Here is a 19,336-nt window from a genome sequence, read left to right on the forward strand (position 1 = left end):
CGGTTAAAGGGGGACTAGGCAGTTTTTTCCTTCTTTTAGAACCCCCTAGTGTCCATTTGTTGAAGTGAAACCAAAACCTATCTTCTCGCCATGCATCCGTCTTTTTAACACTTAAACAACGAAAACATCTCCCAGCGTTCCTGAGTTTCTAGAGAAGTGATTCATTACTAAATTAAACAAATCAGCTGTGATCATGAAAAAACATGCAGCAAACGTTCTGAAGCCAGACTGCAGCACCAGGTTAGCTTGATAGCTAACAAACGGAGACCAGATGCCTTGATAGAACACAAATATTGGAACGCGCCTTGATGGCTCCTGACGTGACGGGACCAAGACATCACGGCACGTTTCCTTGGCTTTAAAAAACACCCATAGTCCTGGGTCTTCCCTTGGATCTTGTCCCAGTTGGATGTGTCTGGAAAACCTCACCAGAGAGGCATCCAGAAGGCATCCTTACCAGATGCCCGAATCACCTCAACTGGCTCCTTTTGACATGGAGGAGCAGCGGATCTATTCCAAGCCCCTCCCGGATGACAAACTTCTCACCTTATCTCTAAGGGAGAGCCCTGCCACCCTGCGAAGAAAACTCATTTTGGCCACTTGTATCCACAATCTCGTTCTTTCGGTCACTACCCAAAGCTCATGACCATAGGTGAGGGTAAAAACGTAGATCGACTGTCCGCATCACTGCAGAAGGAGCACCATTTTGCCTATCGATCTCACTCGTGAACAAGACCCCGAGTTACTTTAACTCCTCCACTTGAAGCAGGACCTCGTCCCTCACCTGGAGAAGTCATTCTACCCTTTTCCAATGCCAGACCATGGTCTCGGATTTAGAGGTTCTGTTTCTCCTTCCAGCCGAAGCCAACAGGACCCCCTTCATCTGCATCCTTCCAGCCGCTTCACACTCTGCTGCAAACCACTTCAGTGAAAGCTGAAGATTACTGTCTGATGAAGCTGCAAAAAGCATAGACCTGATCCTTAGGCTACCAAAACAGATCCCCTGAACACCTTGGCTGCGCCTAGAAATCCTGTTCATAAAAGTTATGAACAGAATCCGTGACAAAGAGCAGCCTTGGTGGACTCCAACTCTCATCGGAAACAAGCTTGACTTACTGCTGGCAATGTGGGTCAAGCTCTGACACCAGTCATACAGGGACCTAACAGTCCATATCAAAAGGCCTGGTAGCCCATACTCCCACAGGGCCTCCCGGAGGACGCGGTCAAATGCCTTCTCCAAATCCACAAAACGTATTTAAATTTGTTGGGTGAACTCCCACATACCCTCCAGGATCCCTCTAAAGCCGGGCTTACACTGTGCGACTTTTTCACTTTTCTGAGCCGATTTTCCACTCGTGCGAGAATCCACAAGATCAGGGAGAGTTTTGCGCTGAGCGTTGTGTAGTATACAGGGGGTTACGAGAGGCAATTTAACACCACGTGACCAGCTACCGATCAGTAATCGTGAGCTCGCACGGACTTCTGGCGTGTTTGATATTTTGCTCGTCCCTCGTGAGGGTATCGCACTGTTGAAGCAGCTCTGCGTGCAGCTGTGACCCAAAAAGTACCAGAACCGCTCACGGCACATGCGCAATCATGCATCATCACCGCTCACCCGCTATTTCCCTAATAACACACGTTGTTCATTTTTATTTCTACACGTTTTTTCACTCACAAAGATTGTCAAGAAAGCGTGTTTGTCATGTTCTTGTCAAATTAAACTGATCACAAAACACAGATTTACTTTCTTTATTTCATGTTCCTCATCCAACCCCCATAAATCCCCGTGTGCCCTCCTGCAGCCCTCCCGAATGATAACAGGCAAGACAAAAAAAAGTCTTAACGTGTTGTGTAAAAACTGCTATTTTTAGCATATTTTTAGGTCTGACGTGTTGCTACCAGACGTACAGTGTGAGCAGTCAGGTTGCATCCGAGAACTGGGTCGTACAGTGTGAGCGCATGGCTCGTGAGATCTGTCCTGCGAGGAAGTCGTACAGTTTGAGCTGAAGCTGAGTGCTACGAGTGAAAAAGTCGCACAGTGTCCTCCCAGCTTTAGGCAGGGGTTCCAATCCTGGTCCTGGAGCGTCAGTATCCAGCAGGTTTTGTGGTTTTTCTGCTCCAACACACTTGATTAACTGGTTGAATTACCTGTGCAGCATCTCATCAGGCTCTGCAGAAGCCTGTTAATTACCTGCTGATTGAAATCAGGTTTGTTGAAGCAGAATTAAAACTAAAACATGCTGGATACCGGCCCTCTAGGACCAGGATTGGGCATCCCTGCTCTAAGGGTATAGAGCTGGTCCAGTGTTCCGCGGCCAGGATGAAAACCACATTGTTCCTCCTGAATTTGAGGTTCGACAATCCGACAGACCCTCCTCTCCAGAACACCTGAATAGACCTTACCAGGGAGGCTCAGAAGTGTGATCCTGTGTTGTTGGAACACACTCTGCCCCCCCCCCCTTTTTTTTTTTTAAATAGGGGGACCACCACTCCAGTCTGCCAGTCCAGTGGAACTGCCCCTGATGTCCATGCGATACTGCAGAACCACGTCAACCAACACAGCCTCACAAAATCCAGAGCCTTAAACTCTGGACAGATCTCATCTATCGTGCTGGTGGGATTGAGGAGGTCTTCGAAGTATTCCACCCCGATCCACAACGTCCCGAGTAGAGGTCAACAGCACCGTCACCATTGTATACATTTTTGGTAGCACACTGCTTTCCCCTCCTGAGACACCGGATGGTGGACCAGAATCTCCTCAAAGCCATACGGAAGTCTTTCTCCATGGTCTCACCAAACTCCTCCCGGGTTTTTGCCTTTGTGACCACCCAAGCCGCATTCCGCTTGGAGTGCCGGTGGTACCCATCAGCTGCCTCTGGAGTCCCAATGGGCCATCAAAACTCGATAGGACTCTGTCTTCAGCTTGACAGCATCCTTAACCGCTGGTGTCAACCAGTGGGTTCGGGGGCTTTCCACCACGACGGGCACCTGACAAACCCCTTGGCCACAGCTCCGATCAGCTGCCTCAACAATAAAAGCAGCTAACATGGCTCACTCGGACTCGATGTACCCCGCTTCCCTCCTCCTCAGGTTGCCAAATACAATGAGTGGTTCGCTCAGCACAGCAAGGCTGGCACTGTGGAATATAGCAGACTCTGCAAGTCAGTCAGCTGCTTCTAAGCCCAGAAGGTTATCTAACTTTAAATACTGTTGTAAAATAAACGTGTTAGCAGAATTTAGTTCTTACCCTGTACGATTCATCACTGGAGATGGTGCTGGCTGGCTGTTCACTTTATAGCGAGCCTGACATCCAAATGGTTGGAAACTTTGTTCTATTGTTGGAACTACAATCTTCACCCTAAATGTAACTATGGTGTTTGTGTTCCATATTCAACCTGTAAGCCTTTTCTGTTTTGTGTTATTGTTTGACTTAATTGTGTAAGGACATTATCTAATTAAGCATCTCATTTCCAGCTCTTTGACCCGCTGGTACTCAAGAGTCACTTTCCAGGCACCCACAGAGGAACTGATCATTGGCTTGAGAGTTTGCTTGTTGGCTTCTTTGCAGAAGTACTACGAGGTAACGATCTACAACAATGCTTTACGAAGTTCTTAAACTTCAGTTCTCTCTTTAACTGACAACTAATGAAAGTTCCAAATTCAGCATCTGAGAATATTAGAAAAACTGGTAAGCAGTCTGCAAAATCAGTTACATTCATGCTAAATATTTGAGAAAAAGAAAGCTTTTTATTGTCTCAAATTATTTATTTGCATCAGTTGTCTGCACGAACTGATTTGCAAATGCAGAAGAAGCCCTAACATCATTATTTTTATTGGAAGTGCAATGGAAATGTTTGCTGGAAGAGAAAATTTGACTTTTCTTACTTTTTGTTTTATTTTGTTTGTTGCTTGGTTGAGTGACATGGATGATAAATGACCTGCACGTGTTGCGCCATTCAGAGTCAAAGGACTCCAAAGCGCATTAATTCAATTCAAGTTTATTTATATAGCACCAAATCACAACAAGTGTTGTCTCAAGGCACTTCACATAATAAACATTCCAATACAGGTCAATTCATTAAGCCAATCAGAAAAAAGTTTCCTATATAAGGAACTCAGCAAATTGCATCGAGTCACTGTTTAGTGTCAGTGACTTCACAGCAATCCTCATACTAAGCGACAGTGGAGAGCAAAACTCCCTTTTAACAGGAAGAATCCTCCAGAGCGCGGGGGTCGGCAATCCGCGGCTCTGGAGCCGCATGCGGCTCTTCCATCCATCTGATGTGGCTCTCAGTGCTTGTAAAATAATGAATGGGTATTTAAATAAAAAGCTTTATATTTTACTGCATTAATTTTACATCTGTATGCCAATTCTAAATGTAAAGATTGTCTGCGTAAACCTGAACAGTTCCAACCCGGTCTTACTGTGAGACCGGGTTGACGCGTCACGCTTGTGCGTAATCATATGCGCTTTCTGAGCTGAAGAGGATGTGAGATTCTGGGATTCTCCTCAGACAGGCTCCTGGGTGTGTCGCCACATTGGAGACAGGAACAAGCACTATTCAGCCAAAGTTTCATAATCAGGGAACATTTTCTAAGAGACAAGTCTTGCTTCAGTCGGAGGAATCTTCCCGCATGCGCTCTGGTTCTGCGACGCGCTCCAAGCCCCTCTCCACATCTTCAGCTCGCTGTGGACCTTATGTAGTACACGCTGACAGTGAGCTGCGCTGAGCAGTGTCCAGCTCAGATGTTCAGATGGGAATCTTTTCTTCAGTGATTTAGCGACATCTGCGATGTGCATAACGAATAAAATGTCAGTTCGTCTGCGTGCATCAGGGTAATTCTTTCTATTCTTTCTCCGTCAAAATAAACGGCCAAACACGGGAACTGTCCGGTCAACACAAGCCCTGCTTTTAACTGTTCTGTTTTCTTGTGAAAATTGTTGCAAAGAGATATAATTTTACTTGATTAACACCAGATCCAGGCGCACTGCGCCGTTATCTCCGTCACTGTAAATGAGGGAAAAGCAAAATGATCGGATCCTTTTCTGACCTTCCCCACCTACAAAGTTTAATTACAACAATCAAACGTGACAGGGCCTGGATTTGTATTCTGAACAGTCTAAACATGTTTTAAAAAGAAACGTATGACAAAAGTGGCATCTGCTCAGTAAAACCACCAACAGGGTGAAAAATATCAAAATATTGTAGGCAGAGATGGGCTACAACTTCTGGATCCACTTTATATAAATCTTTTTATTGATTATCGTCTTATAAAAGATAACTTTGACGTACACGAGCGACCGGTACTGGCTGCTGTCACCTGTTGTGATTGGTTAAAGCAGCTCTCTGCTGTCTGAGGGTAGGTCCCGTCCACAACGCCGCGGCTGCTGTGGCTCCCATTGTTTTCTTTACTGTGGGAAATGGGTAATAATGGCTCTTTGATGGGAACAGGTTGCCGACCCCTGCTCCAGAGGATCCTGGCTCAGTATAAGCAGCCATCCGCCACAACTCACTGGGGATCAAGAAGACAGAGCAGACACAGACACACACGCATTACACTACAGTGTATCTTTCATCCATTCACACACACACACACACACACACACATTCACACGCTGGTGGGGATGAGCTACAATGTAGCCACAGCTGCCCTGTGGGGTGGGGGTCTCGTTGGCGTGGCGCTGAACTTTCAGTTGTGGCACAGCAACACTCCTGAGCCTATGTAGGGGAAACACTGGGGGAGGTCTTCGAAGTACTCTGCCCACCAATCCACAACGTCTCGAGTTGAGTTCAGCAGCACACCATCCCCACTGTAAACAGTATTGGTAGTGCACTGCTTTTCCCTCCTGAGATGCTGGATGGTGGACCAGGATCCCCTCAAAGCGGTACGAAGTCATTCTCCATAGTCTGACCGAACTCCACCCATGTCCGGGTTTTTGCATCTGTGACCACCAGGGCTGCATTCTGCTTAGCCTGCCGATACCCATCAGCTGCCTTTGGAGGCCTAGAAACCAAAAACACCCGATGGGACTAGATGGCAACCCAACCTTCAAAGTCTAACCGCGAGTTCAGGGATTGCCACCACGGCAGGCACGGACTACCCTGCGGCCGGGTAGTCAGTGCCTCTAACTATAAATATCAGATGGGAAAGAGGGGGCTATACAACACCAATTCAGTACATATTAAAGGGAGCCTATGTCACACCCATCTACTTCTGAGCCATGATTTCCTGGAAAATGCAAGTCAATGGGACTAAAAAGTCTACTTTCTAATTTAGGTTTTTGTGTGCCATAGATTTCACATATGGTTTCACATATGATGTCCGTGAATTTTAAAGATGCATTTAGAACATATAAGCAAATATATCGTTATTGTGATATCAGCCCACGCAATATGCATATCGCAAAGAACAAATAAATATCGCAATGAATGGTCAGCTCAAATGTTTGCTACACATAATGCATTCTGTCAATCAAACAGAAGCATTATGTTTTTTAAGAAATCAAGTAGAGCTCTTTACCCATTTGGCCAATTGGGTGGGTTCTCATTTTGATAGTTAGCAAACACTTGAGTTAGCTTTGTTCTGCTCTTTCTGCCAAATCTGCATTTCCTGGGATCCACCGATTGCCTTTTCTTGTTCATTTTCTTTTTCCCTTTTCTTCACATCTTTTGCTTTTCTCATTTTAATTAACTTTTTTCAGTTTTTTTAGTGCTTTGTTTTTGATCATTTTTGTTCCTGAGTTAAGTTTTTATTCATCGCAAGTAATATCGTCATTGAAATATTATCAATGTTATCGCATATCATAAGTTTTCCTAATATCGCGCAGCCCTACTTTCATTAATTTTTTTCATTGTTCTGGGGACCTATGAGCCAACTGGAAAGTGAAGAGACCTAGGCTCCCTACTGAGCCTCTTATAACAAGTCTGACACTTCAGCTATAACAAGTCTGACACTTCAGCCTCATAAATTAGTTGTTTTATTCCATGTTTTAGCAGCAGACCATGGTCTCGTTTCACTTGAAACATTGTCAAATGTAATATTTGATTAATCAGAAAATTCAATAGAATATTCATGTATTAAAATGTCCATTTAAACCTTTAACAGAAAAGAAAAAAAAAACAAGAAGAAACAAAAACATAACGTCCACCAAACCACTGTACGTCTGCGAAGGGAAAAGTTTATAAATACAAAACGGTGGTGTACCTGAAAAGTTAATTGAACAAGCATTCGTGAACACTTTTTATTTTTATTTTATTTGTGAACCTAAACCAAACTTGTACATATTTTGCCTGGTGAATATTAAAGTGAGCTCTCATTCTGGCGTGTGTGAACAGGTTTATGAACCTGCGCACTCTTTTGAGAGCTCTATATCTCCACGGAGCTAAAGCCTTAACTAAAACATCCTGTTAACCATACAGTTTATAAAAAGTAGAACAAGAAAATGCGACTCATACACAGTAGAGTTTAACGTGGCGTCTACTCTTCTATGTTCATGTTTTGAGGACAGACTTCTGTAATAAGCAAATCTACACCAATTTGAATAAAGTTTAAAGTCCCATAGTCATCATTAGAAAATGAAACAAAACAAAATGTTTATTTTTTATTATTTATTACACTGACAAAAATGTCTGAAGATATTTTAGAATCAGCTTTATTGTCAAGTATGTGGGTGAAACTCACATTACCAGGAATTTGTTAAAAAAGCTGGGGCTAGATGTGACAACCTTAGCTAATTACAGGCCCATCTCAAAACTCCCTTTTCTTTCCAAATTGTTGGAGAAGGTTGTGTATTCACAATTGGTTGCCTTTATGGACACATGATTTATGGGAGACCTTTCAGTCATTGTTCAGGGCAGGTCACAGCACTGAATCTGCTCTTTTAATGGTTTTTAATGACACGTTTTTAGCCTGTGACATGGATAACGATGTTGTCCTACTATTGCTGGACTTATCTGCAGCTTTTGATACAGTCGACCATGAAGTCCTTCTGGACTGACTACAGCATTGGGCGGGGAGAACTGGGCAGGCCCTCCAATGGCTTCGCTCCTACCTTCAAGACCAGGACATTTAGTGTTCAGATGGGTGAGGTGATGTCACCCTGTGTGAGACTTCGTTGGGGTGTGCCACAGGGCTCTGTCCTTGGTCCTCTCCTATTTGCAGTGTATTTGCTTCCTCTTGGAGTCCTCCTTCGTCAGCATAATGTGAATTTTTTTTTTTTTTTTTTTTTGGCTTATGACTGCCAGATCTATCTCCCTCTTCGACGTGGGGAGGATAGATCTGTTTCTCCTTTACTGGACTGTTTGAAGGACATAAAATGTTGGATGGCTTCTAATTTTTTGCACCTAAATGAGAGCAAAACGGAAGTCATAATACTCAGTCCTGGCAGAAGAAATGGCTCTGGTGCTGATATTGACCTTGGCCCATTAACCCCCTATGAAAAGAAAATGGTCAGTAATTTGGGGATTAAAATTGACTCCTCACTTAATCTTGACACTCACGTAAATACAGTGGTGAGGTCCTGTTTTTTTAACTGAAAAGACTATCCAGGATCAGGCCTCTGCTGTCCAGAGCTCATCTGGAGTCTGTGTTGCATGCTTTCGTCCTGTCCCGTCTAGACTACTGTTAAGGCTATGTATGCTGGTCGTGCCCAGTGCATGGTTGCACGGCTCCAGTTTGTGCAGAACTCAGTGGCTAGGTTCCTGACCGGTACTAGATGTCGAGATCACATTACTCCAGTGCTGATTGCTCTGCACTGGCTCCCGGTGCAATATCGAGCTAAATTTAAAATCTTAACTCTGGTTTTGAAGGCCCTCCAGGGCAGTGCCCCCTCTTACATTACTGCACTTTTGCACAGGTATGCTCCATCTCGGTCTCTTCGCTCAGCCGAGCAGGAACTTCTGGTCCCCCGGTCGAAATATCGATCGAGGGGTTATCGTGCTTTTTCTGTTTTGGCTCCAACTCTGGAATGAATTGCCATTGAGCATTAGGCAGGCACCGTCCATTCAAGTCTTAAAGTCTCGTCTAAAGACTCATTTTTATTTGATTGCTTTTCAGGGCTAGGGTACTTTGAATTGCTCTGACATTATGGTTTTAATTATTATTCTTTTTAACCAGGATGCTTGATTTTATTTTGTCCACCATTTGTTTTTAATTGATAAGTCTTATTCTGCTATCTCTCTGTATTTGTAATATTGTTTGCTTGATATTTTATGATTTTATGTTTTTATCTTGCTTTTATGCCCAGGTACTGGGAATGTTTTTATGATGATGCTGTTCAGCACCTTGGGCTTCTGAAAACGTTGCGGAAGGTGCTCTACAAATTAAATTTGATTGATTGATTGATTGAATTTGCTTTGGTTATTGTGTTTTGAAGGATATCCACTACTGGTGTTTGTCAGTGTGTTTAAGTAGTTATAAGAACTACTTTTGGCTTTTAGAGATTTTCACAAATTTTATGTGGTTGCTACAACTTTTTGTTCTGTGCTGCAAAACCTACGACCTGCGTAGCAGTAGTGTTATAAGCTAAAAATGTTAACGTACAGCTCTGTGGGTCGTCTGAACTAGGGCTGGACTGAAATTGCGATTTCAAACAGCACAATGCTGCGGTTTTAGCGGTTTTGACTCATCCAGGATCAGTTGTGTAACTTTTTTTTTTTTTTTACATTCGGGGTTTTCCCTGTGTTAAAGCGCCGGCAAAAGCTAGCGCGGGGGAGGGGGGTAGGGTGTACCGTTCAGAGCCGAGGCCAACTCCACAGCTGACAGAGCTGCATGTTCAGGTTATTTTCCCCGTTCTATGTTCCCACTCACAGCGCTGCTAGAGCTGATAATAATGGCACCGTAGGTGAGCATCAGCGCGAGTGTGGCATAGTGCACTTTAGTTGACTTGAAAGCTCAGCTTCTCTTTTAAAAATGGTTTGAATTTTTCTGACGGCACACATTAGTTCAAACAAGCTAAGGTGTCAGAATGCGTGCTTCTCTCACGGAACTGACGGTTTAGTGAGGAAAAACTATCAGACGGCTTCGAAAAACGTGCAGCCAGCCTGCCTTGGTAATGCAGGGAAAACTGCATTTTATGTTATTTAATGCATTTAAAAGCTATTTCTACCCACAGATTTCCTCTATGCATTTTTGGAGTAGAACATGTTTCGTTTCGTGTCTCACTATGGGGAATGCCTAGGCGTGACCTCATCAGAAGCTCTTATTCCACACTGCCAGCCCTGGTTGGCTGGAAAAAATCAGTAAGCGTATAGGAGGCGGGAACCCCACCTATATATTGGGCCAGCTCCTCACTGACAGTATTCTAAAACCTCTTCTCGCTACGAGCAGAAGTTCCCAAAAAACTTGCGTGCTGACTGTCGGGCTGGAGCTAGCTAAACTGCCTAAAGAAAAAGTGTGAACTCTACCTCCGGGAGCTGGTCCTGGTCTTACGGTTTTACACAAGAGACATTCTCACACTAACCTGCCTTCAATCAGCGGTGTGAATTGCAGACTGTGAGGAGTAGCAATACGTTTAACAGTTAGCATTTTACTGAGTAGCATTACTCGAAGGGTAGCAATACCATCTGCACAGGGAAGAGTCGCAACGCTTCCCCCCCACCACCACCACCACCACCCTAGACTTGCGTTAGCTGTCTAAACGGTATCGTTAGCTGCAAAGCTAAACACCAGGAGGGCAATGGATGCCATGAGCGGTGCCGCTACGGCGGCTGAAACCCCGTAGGCACGAACCTGCCCATGTGTTAATAAAATTTCGAGCTGGGACACTCACCAAAGGTGTGTGATGTGTCTCGGTCTCAAACATGCCCAAACGGCCCTTGACTCTCTGGAAGAATGCGCTCACTGTAGCCGGTTCTCCCTCAAGGTGCTCTGTCGCCATCTGGCTCGTCAAGTGACTGTTCAGCAGTGACCCGTTACTGGCTTCTACAGCTACGGACCAGTGTGCGGAGGACCAAGCTGCCATGCTTGCCCCCGAACCTCAACCTGGACTGAGCTGGGGTGAGACTCTGGATCTCGTGGACCCGCTCCCACTGAAACTCCTGGACCGCCACCTTGCGGACAGCCCAACGGACTTCCGCAGAGCCGAGGATGGCGACGATGCCGACGCAGAGTCAGAGCTCCTCATGACAGATGAAGAGAAGGAAGACAGCCCCATTCCGACCTCCTCAGGCCAGGTCGCAAAACCTCAGCTGCTGAGCAGTGGCCGCGTCAGCGACAGAGAATCGGCGTCACCTACCCTGGATCTGCATCTGCAGGACGTGTGCAAACGCGCTGCGGAGAAGCTCAACGTCCAGTGGCTGGAGGTCCAAGCAGAATCTGCTGTTTTTAGTGGCTCAGGAGTCCGCAGGTGCGGTGTGTGTGTCACTCACTCTGGTTACTCCAACAGGGAGCCGGCTCCGAGAGCTGTTTCTTTAGCGACTGACACATCACTACATCATTCCCTTTCCTAATGTTGTGAAGAACGGTCCGGAGCGCAGGCGGAGAGTTTAGCTAACCTGCAGGAAACGTTGACAATTATCCAGAAAGTAGCTAAGGGTTACCAGAGATGTTTCTGAGGTGTTCGCTAGGTATTTTTGAGATTTAAAAAGTCAAGAAGGGGGTCTGAAAAGCTGTTGGAAATAGCGTCAAAGTCGCCAAGTTGGCAACACTGTGGGATGAGCGCTTCATTTGCAACTCGGGGCAGCGCTGGTGGGAGGAGCAAATAATCGGCTTGTTTTGTTTTTATAATCGTTCAAACTCAGATCGTAATCGTGATTAAAATTTGATTAATTGAGCAGCCCTACTTCCCGCATGCGCTCTGGTTCTGCGACGCGCTCCAAGCCAATCTCCACAACTTCAGCTCGCTGTGCACATATGCGCTGACAGCGAGCTGCGCTGAGCAGTGTCCAGCTCAGATGTTAAGATGGAATTCTTTTAGCTACATCTGCATTGTGCATAACGAATAAAATGTCAGTTCGTCTGCATGCGTCTGTAATTCTTTCTATTCTTTCTCCGTCAAAATAAATGGTCAAACACGGGAACTATCCGGTCAACACAACATAAGCCCTGCTTTTAACTATTTTGTTTTCTTGTGAAAATTGTTGGAAAGAGATCAAATTTAACTTGATTACCACCAGAGCCACTGCGCCGTTATCTCCGTGACGGTTAATGGGGAAAAACAAATTGATCGGATCCTGCATGTCTTTTAACACATTGGTCAGGATTGACGCACTTTGTTTTCATTTAGTGTTAAAAAAGCTCGGGTCGGGCCAGAGAATCCTGAAAACTTTTTCGGACAGGGTCGGGCTTGGGCTCCACCCCCTCGGGCCGGGCCGGACACGGGCTCAGATTTTAGGCCCGTGCAGGGCTCTAACTCAAAGCATGTCGAAATGCTGCAGCGATTCATTTAATTTCTTAGTCATAAAAGAAAGAAACCCAATAGCTTTTGTTCAGAAAAAAAGAAACTCACTTAAATAAAATACCACAATAGTGGGAACTGCATGGAAACAAAGACGAGGCTTCATTTTAACATTTAAACTGTTAAATATGAGCCGTTTGTCACTACCAAACTACTAATACAAAAATAAACAAATAGAAAAATCTTAACTTTCACTTCCAGCAAACATATGCACTGTGCTTCTATAAAAAAATATCTGCGTTTGTACTTCAACTGTATTTGTAAATCAGTCCGTACATCATAATGTTGCTCGAAAAGTCACATGCACAAATAAATTGCCCATCATTTATTGGACCCACAATTGGTGGTTGGAAAAAATATACAAATCGCCCAATCCTTCTGTCTGTCTGCCTATCTATCCATGGTATGCTTCTTCAAAGATTCATAACTGTTTACGTCCACATCTTAATGCAACAATTATTAATTATTTTCGTCACCTCTACCAAGCACCCCAGCTAAACAAACGCTGCCTTAAACTTGTTCTGATTGGTTGATCGGTGTGTTTGTCATGTAGACAGAATCAAACTAGCAAATGGCGTTACTTGGCTGAGAGAGAAATGATGTGTGCCGTAGACGTGTTCAGAAATAATTGCATAGATGGGTGGTAGAATGCAAATAAGACTGTTCTACAATCTCCGAGATTAGTGGTCACAAGCCTTAAAGACATATAAACCGCCCACATTAAACAAGGTGGTCCTCACCATTGTGGTAATGTGCTTAAATTAAATGTTTTTGTCTTATGAACATAGGCTGCTGCAGGGCTGCTACACTCACATATTGAGCGTGAGACACACTAATCTGACCCTGTTCACACGCTGTCACGCTACAACTCGTAATTTCTCACACTGAAAACGCTGTAATTTCCCCCTGCTCTCAGGGACAGCGAAGTGAGGCGAAACAAGTCACACAAGTAGGAAATTTGATTATTAACTTCAGCATTTGAACACACTCTAAGGAGGGTGCATCATTCATTTTTCTTTGTTGCTTTCCTTTGTAAAAAATTTATAAACATTCAACAATACCATTACATTTCCATTCTTTTTTAAACTAATATTTAAGTCCAGACAGCCTGAACAAAGTGCCCCAGTAATATTTAAACAATACAGAAACAATTTAACTTAAACTATGCATTTCACCTGCTGTGACCCAAAGTCACATTTTTTTCTGCTTCACGTAAACTTGAACTGTTCACCTGCTTGTCCATCCGTAATAAATTAAATTCAATTCAAAAATACTTTATTAATCCCAGAGGGAAATTAGTTTCAGTACACACAATTCTGAGATCAGACATACATACAGAGACACATGACAAGAATTGGTGACTGTGGTCATTCGCAACCCGAGTCGCGCTACTGTAATAGATCAACAGGATTTATATGAGGATAGAGTCGGAGGGGAGGGAAAAAAGGCACTTCAGATTTACCCTCAACAGAGAGGGTAGCTTTGCTATGCAAAAAGCACCTCAGACAGATATGCACACAGACTTCAGACATTACACAGCATAAGTGTCCACTAGGTGGGGAGGTAGGGTTGGGACTCTCCTCACTTAAGGGCTTGCAGCTGCAAGAGCAGCGCTCATCACCTCCGTTTGGACAGGGGAGAGAGATAATGGGTTAGAGGGCACATTGACTCCTAGATACAGTTCCACCGCCTTCACCGGTCACAGTCCCGCCCAGGCTCGGATAGGGAGAAAGAGTTACCATAGCGACGGCAGCATTCCATATTTCTTCTGAGGGGGGAGTTATCACTTCAGCCTCACAGGCTCCAAGGGCACCAGATTCAGATAAGAATTGTTTTGGGTACAGACAGAGATAATTTCCTCTCTGCCTTAGAGTTCTGTTGGTCTTCAACCCCTCCAGGTCCAATAATGGCGTAATTAATCTAACCCAATCCGTGCTGATCCGTCAACTCGCTCCTTGATGGAATCCACCTTCTGTGCCAGAGCCTGAATCTCAGCCAAAGTTTCCAAGCTTACGACTCATCTCGACATTTATATGAGTTTGTGCAGTCACAGCATGATGCATTCCATCCCTGAGCTCCGGGATTGAGCCAGTATTCCTCAAAAGCTCGTTAATTTTCCGGTAAGTCAGGTAACCGCTCAGGCGAAACAGCAGGAATCCTGACACCAAAACGACGAATATCCAAACATCTTCAGAATCCTCTACAAACAGTTAAGAGAGGCATATCAGGTTCCACTGTTTCCAGGAGTCCATGATATACCCAGCTGGCTCTGTCCCAGAGGGGCGTCCGGGATCACCTTCTCCCATTCTCATCGTTAAAAATTTTTTGTCAATCGCCTTAAGAGACCAACTGACCAGATCCATTTTTAATAATTTCCAGTTTCCAGAAAAAAAATGCAAAAAGCGCTGTGCACACAACGACAGGACAAAGAGCCTTGGGAAGAGGAGGGAGGGAGAGGGAAAAAAAGCATCTCTACTCTCCAAGAGCCAGAAGAAAAATGTCTGTAGGGAGTTTGTTGAAGAGGCCATAGTCATAAGGCTCTAGACTTTTCGTTGTACAGACTCATGGCTGTCTTAATGTTGTAGGAGAGGCTTAATAAAAAGTGCTACTTCAACCAGTTTTTAAGTCGGGGAACATTTCTCCAAATGAAATAAAATTACTGGCAAAACTCTCTTGGGGAAAAAAGGGTTTTCCAATTTCCAGATGTGAAGCATGCAAAAGTGCGCCGTTTATGCACAGGTCTGTCATAGATGCACTCCAAGCCCCTCTTTAGCACGCAAAATACAGAGAAAAATAGAGATAATACTTGGATGCTGTGATGGAAATCTATGCTCCTGCATGAGTTATTAACTCATTCACTGTCAGTCGTTTCCTGATTGGTAAAGCCCTCCTCAGCCAGCGTTTCTCACCGTTTTTACTGTTTTTTTTTTAAGAGTCACAGAACGTTGCACGTTAGGATGATGTCGATGCCAAAATAACCAAAACAAAGAGGAGACTCACCTCTTACATCAGGAAAAATCCGCTTGTTTTGAGCATTATGTGTTCTTTCATAATCCGTTGCTGAATTGTGATCAGCAGACGCTTTTCCAGTTCGCGCCTCACTTTTTTTACAGGAACAGCCCAAAACGATCGAACACATGGATGTTCTACTTCCTGATCATTTGACGTGTGACATGCGGATGAAGATCCGCTTCAGAGCTGAGATGTTTGTTCTGTCAGCGCGGGGGCTCATTCCGATGCCCAAACAGTAAAAAAAAATGCAAATGACGACTTAAGTCATCAATGGCAGTGAATGAGTTAACAAACTTTCTTATGGAAAAATAAAATTGCTCTTGTAAAAACAACCATTGAAAGGCTCACCCAACTCTAGTTCAGCTCACACCTGTATTCATCCTCCTGAAGGCAAAGGCTGGTGGGACAGTTGTCTGTGGCGCCCCTGTGCGGCAGGTCCATTTCTGTACATTGAACTCTTGTTCAGGGATCCTGTTCCTCCTGCAGACAACAATAGCATTTTTGGGTTCTAGGGATTATTTAAAGTGCAGACTAGATAAGAAAGAAATCAGCTCTTTACAACTGTAGAGATTAAACTCCCAACTGGCTACATGGAGAGGGGGTGGTGGTGTTTATAGTCCAGTGGAAGAGGGATCCGGACTAGAGATGCTATCTGAATAGGGGGAAAGGGGGCTTAATGACGCAACCTTGCCCCATTGCAGTTACTGGGATGATTATCAGACGATTTTCAGCTGAGACAGAAAAATGCATGCGTGAAGCCAAAAACTACTTTGTGGGTGTTTTTCATGAGGTAATAACAATCTTTACATGGTCAAAAGCTCAAAAAAGTGAATTTTGAATTGTGTAGTTCCATTAAACAATTAACTATTTGTGTTAATTGATATAAGGATAAATGCTTTTTGGGGCAGATTTGAACTCATTCACTGCCAGCCATTTCCTGATCAGTAAAGCCCTTTTCTGCCAGTGTTTTTCAGTGCTTTTACTGTTTGTTTGTTTTTTGTTTGTTTTGTTTTGTTAATAAGAGTCACACAACGTTGTGCGATGGGATGATGTCGATGCCAAAACAAAGAGGAGTCTCACCTCTTACATCAGGGAGAATCCTTGCGTTTTGAGCGTTATCGATTCTTTCATAATCTGTTGTTGAATTGTGATTGGCAGTAGCTTTTCCGGTTCGTACCTCACTGTTTTTACAGCAGCAACCCAAAAAAATCTCCTAACACATGGGTTTTCTGCTTCCTGATCATGTGACGTATGCGAATGAAGATTGGCTTTAGAGCTGGGTTGTTTGTTCTCACGGTGCAGGAGCTCGTTCCGACGCCCACACAGTAAAAAAACAAAAAAAACTAATGATGACTTTAGTCATCATTGGCAATGAATGAGTTAAATAGAATTTTACTATTTGAACAGAACTTGCATACATTGAGACACACTGATCTAGTCTGACATCAAACTTGAACTTGTTCTTGTTCAGGTAAACCACAGCCTACCAGACAAGATCGTGGTGTACAGAGATGGTGTATCTGACGGTCAGCTGAACATGGTAGAGCAGTACGAGATACCTCAGCTGTTGCAGTGTTTCAGTACTTTCCCCAACTATGAGCCCAAGTTGGCGTTCATTGTGGTCCAGAAGCGCATCAGCACCACTCTCTACTCCTGGACGGCAAACAGCTTTGGCATTCCGCCACCTGGAACTGTGCTGGATCACACCCTCACCCAGAGAAACTGGTCAGTTTAAGGGCTTTACCACAGCTATTTTCTTAAGAATTGCATGTTTATGTTTGGTACATTTAGAGCAGAAAATGTGAGCATCTTGTAATCACTCAAGGAAATCCAGAACCATTTTCAAATAAAAGTTGCTATTTCTCATTAAGAAAGGACCTTAGGAGAAAATAAGTTTCTTTTCATCTTGATACAGAATCCACAAATAAATATGTTTTTACTCTTGCAAGTAGGGCTGTCGCGGTTGAGGAATTCCCCCTGCGGTGATTCAGGGTGGCTTAATATTGCGGTGGGCGATATTATTGCAGCACTTTTTTTTATTGCAGTACTATCTAAAAATAATGTTTACGCATTTAAAAAAAGGTTAAAAATTGCCGTGCCTTCTTTCATAACACTTTACTGAATGCAGATCAAAGGGCAGTAACAACACAGATCGCAGTAACGTTTGTTTCTCCGACAGTCGGAGTCCGACTGAACTTAAAAACAACAAAATTCAGGAGAAGGTTAAACTTTTAAATGCAAATTTGGCTGCAGCATCTAACAAATAAGAAACAAGTCCCCATTTTGTTTAGTTGTTTAAAATCAAGCATAAAAAATTACATGTGCCGGGCGCGGGGCACTATCATTTCACTTTCACACACACACACGAATGACGGTGATTTATAGCTCGGTCACGTCCTTGTTACCCACAAGGAAAACCAGCATGTTAGCCATATACGGTTTGAGAGAGGATCTGAGAGGGGTGGCAACATTTGCAGCAACACTGAAAACCCTCTCGGATGGTGAGCTCGTTGCACTAAAAGCTGCGAGTTGTGAAGCGCGTTCCATCCGCGAGCCGCATCACCGCGCAGAAAGTGAATGCGTCATGCATAAACCAAGCTTAAATCAGGCTTTACACACACGTACTTGCGTGCGACTGGTGAGCAAAGGGAATCTCTCCCGGTTGTTGCTCCACCATGTCAGGGGGGTTTCTTTAGGGTGGATGCATTCCTCCTGCAGGTAGCGAGTGAGCTCCAGCTCGGCTCAAACTCTTCCATTCTTCGGGACGGTTGCAGAAGCAGTGCTTGTCCGGGACTTCAGCAGGTCTCCGAGCATTTATTTATTTATTTATTTTGCCTGCAGCTCTGTCTCGGCCAAGGACTCTGGCTGCGCAGCAGCTGACATACTGAAAACCAAAGTGCTCCCAAAGGAGCGAAGTAACGTTTCGTTTTGATACCAGTGCAGCCATCCTTCTCAACATGCATCATTGAGTTGAATCAAGTTCAGTAATCGCAGTGGCCCATGATGCAGCGCGGTGGGTTTCTTCATATTGCGATATTTAATTTTTGCGGTTACCGTGACATCCCAACTTGCAAGCCCCAAAAATGATGTAGGCCTTAAAGTTAGAGAATTAGAGTAGCTTTGGCTTGTTCTCTGTCTCTGTGCTATGAGAGGATCCAAGATGCTGCATCAACTTCTCTCATTATAAAGACTGTCTGCAAAGAAACAGAAACAAAATTCTGTTTGTTCAGATTTTATGTTGAGGCAACCAAGTTCTGTTGTAACTTCCTGTGAAACAGGTATTAATGAATATCATACAGTCACGCCGTTTAAACGGAGCATCAAATCTATTCGTTTTGCCTTGTGGAGTTTCTGTAATTGAATGATGTGGATCATATGGATTTTCAATAGATAAGATAATGTAAAGATGCTACGAGCTGCTCAAACTCAGGTGTTTCCTTTTCCTTGCATAAAGGGTGGACTTTTACCTAATGGCGCATCATATCCGCCAAGGATGTGGACTGCCGACACGGTACATCTCTCTGTACAACACAGCAAACTTAACTCCAGACCATCTGCAAAGGTAAAGTGCTTGACTTGCATGTGTTTTTCCTGATGAACGTTTCAGTTGCCTAAAGCCTTCATCAATTCTGTTTTCTTAATCTGTCTCCAAGATGTAAAACAGAACGATGCCTTTAGGTCATTAATTCCCACTGCATTAACTATTAAGACATTATCCTTCTACACTTTAACATCAATGCAATATTTAGTATGCGTTCAGTATTTGTGCAATACTGGATGTTCATTAGTATGTCTGTGTCCTTTATGCTGCATAGTTCTGAAACCTACATTTCCACTTTTTATTCATTGTTTTTAGGGGTTTGATGGTTAAAATAATATCTACTATACCTTTGTTATTATTTTTTTCTTCCTTTTCTTTGAATTTGT

At 43.9% G+C, this 19,336-nt stretch overlaps 1 protein-coding gene across 3 annotated transcripts in view; it reads left to right on the plus strand.

Moving 5' to 3' along the window:
* Positions 1 to 19,336, plus strand: part of piwil2 (piwi-like RNA-mediated gene silencing 2) — a 95,304-nt gene that overhangs the window by 63,726 nt on the left and 12,242 nt on the right. For all 3 annotated transcript variants that reach the window (XM_015972008.3, XM_015972007.3, XM_015972009.3), the window contains exons 21-23: positions 3,475 to 3,580; positions 16,881 to 17,134; positions 18,864 to 18,971. In XM_015972008.3, the coding sequence (XP_015827494.3) occupies positions 3,475 to 3,580; positions 16,881 to 17,134; positions 18,864 to 18,971 (468 nt within the window). The remainder of the gene's footprint in view (positions 1 to 3,474; positions 3,581 to 16,880; positions 17,135 to 18,863; positions 18,972 to 19,336) is intronic.

This window comes from Nothobranchius furzeri, chromosome 17, assembly GCF_043380555.1.
Source record: "Nothobranchius furzeri strain GRZ-AD chromosome 17, NfurGRZ-RIMD1, whole genome shotgun sequence".
Taxonomy (NCBI): Eukaryota; Metazoa; Chordata; class Actinopteri; order Cyprinodontiformes; family Nothobranchiidae; genus Nothobranchius; species Nothobranchius furzeri.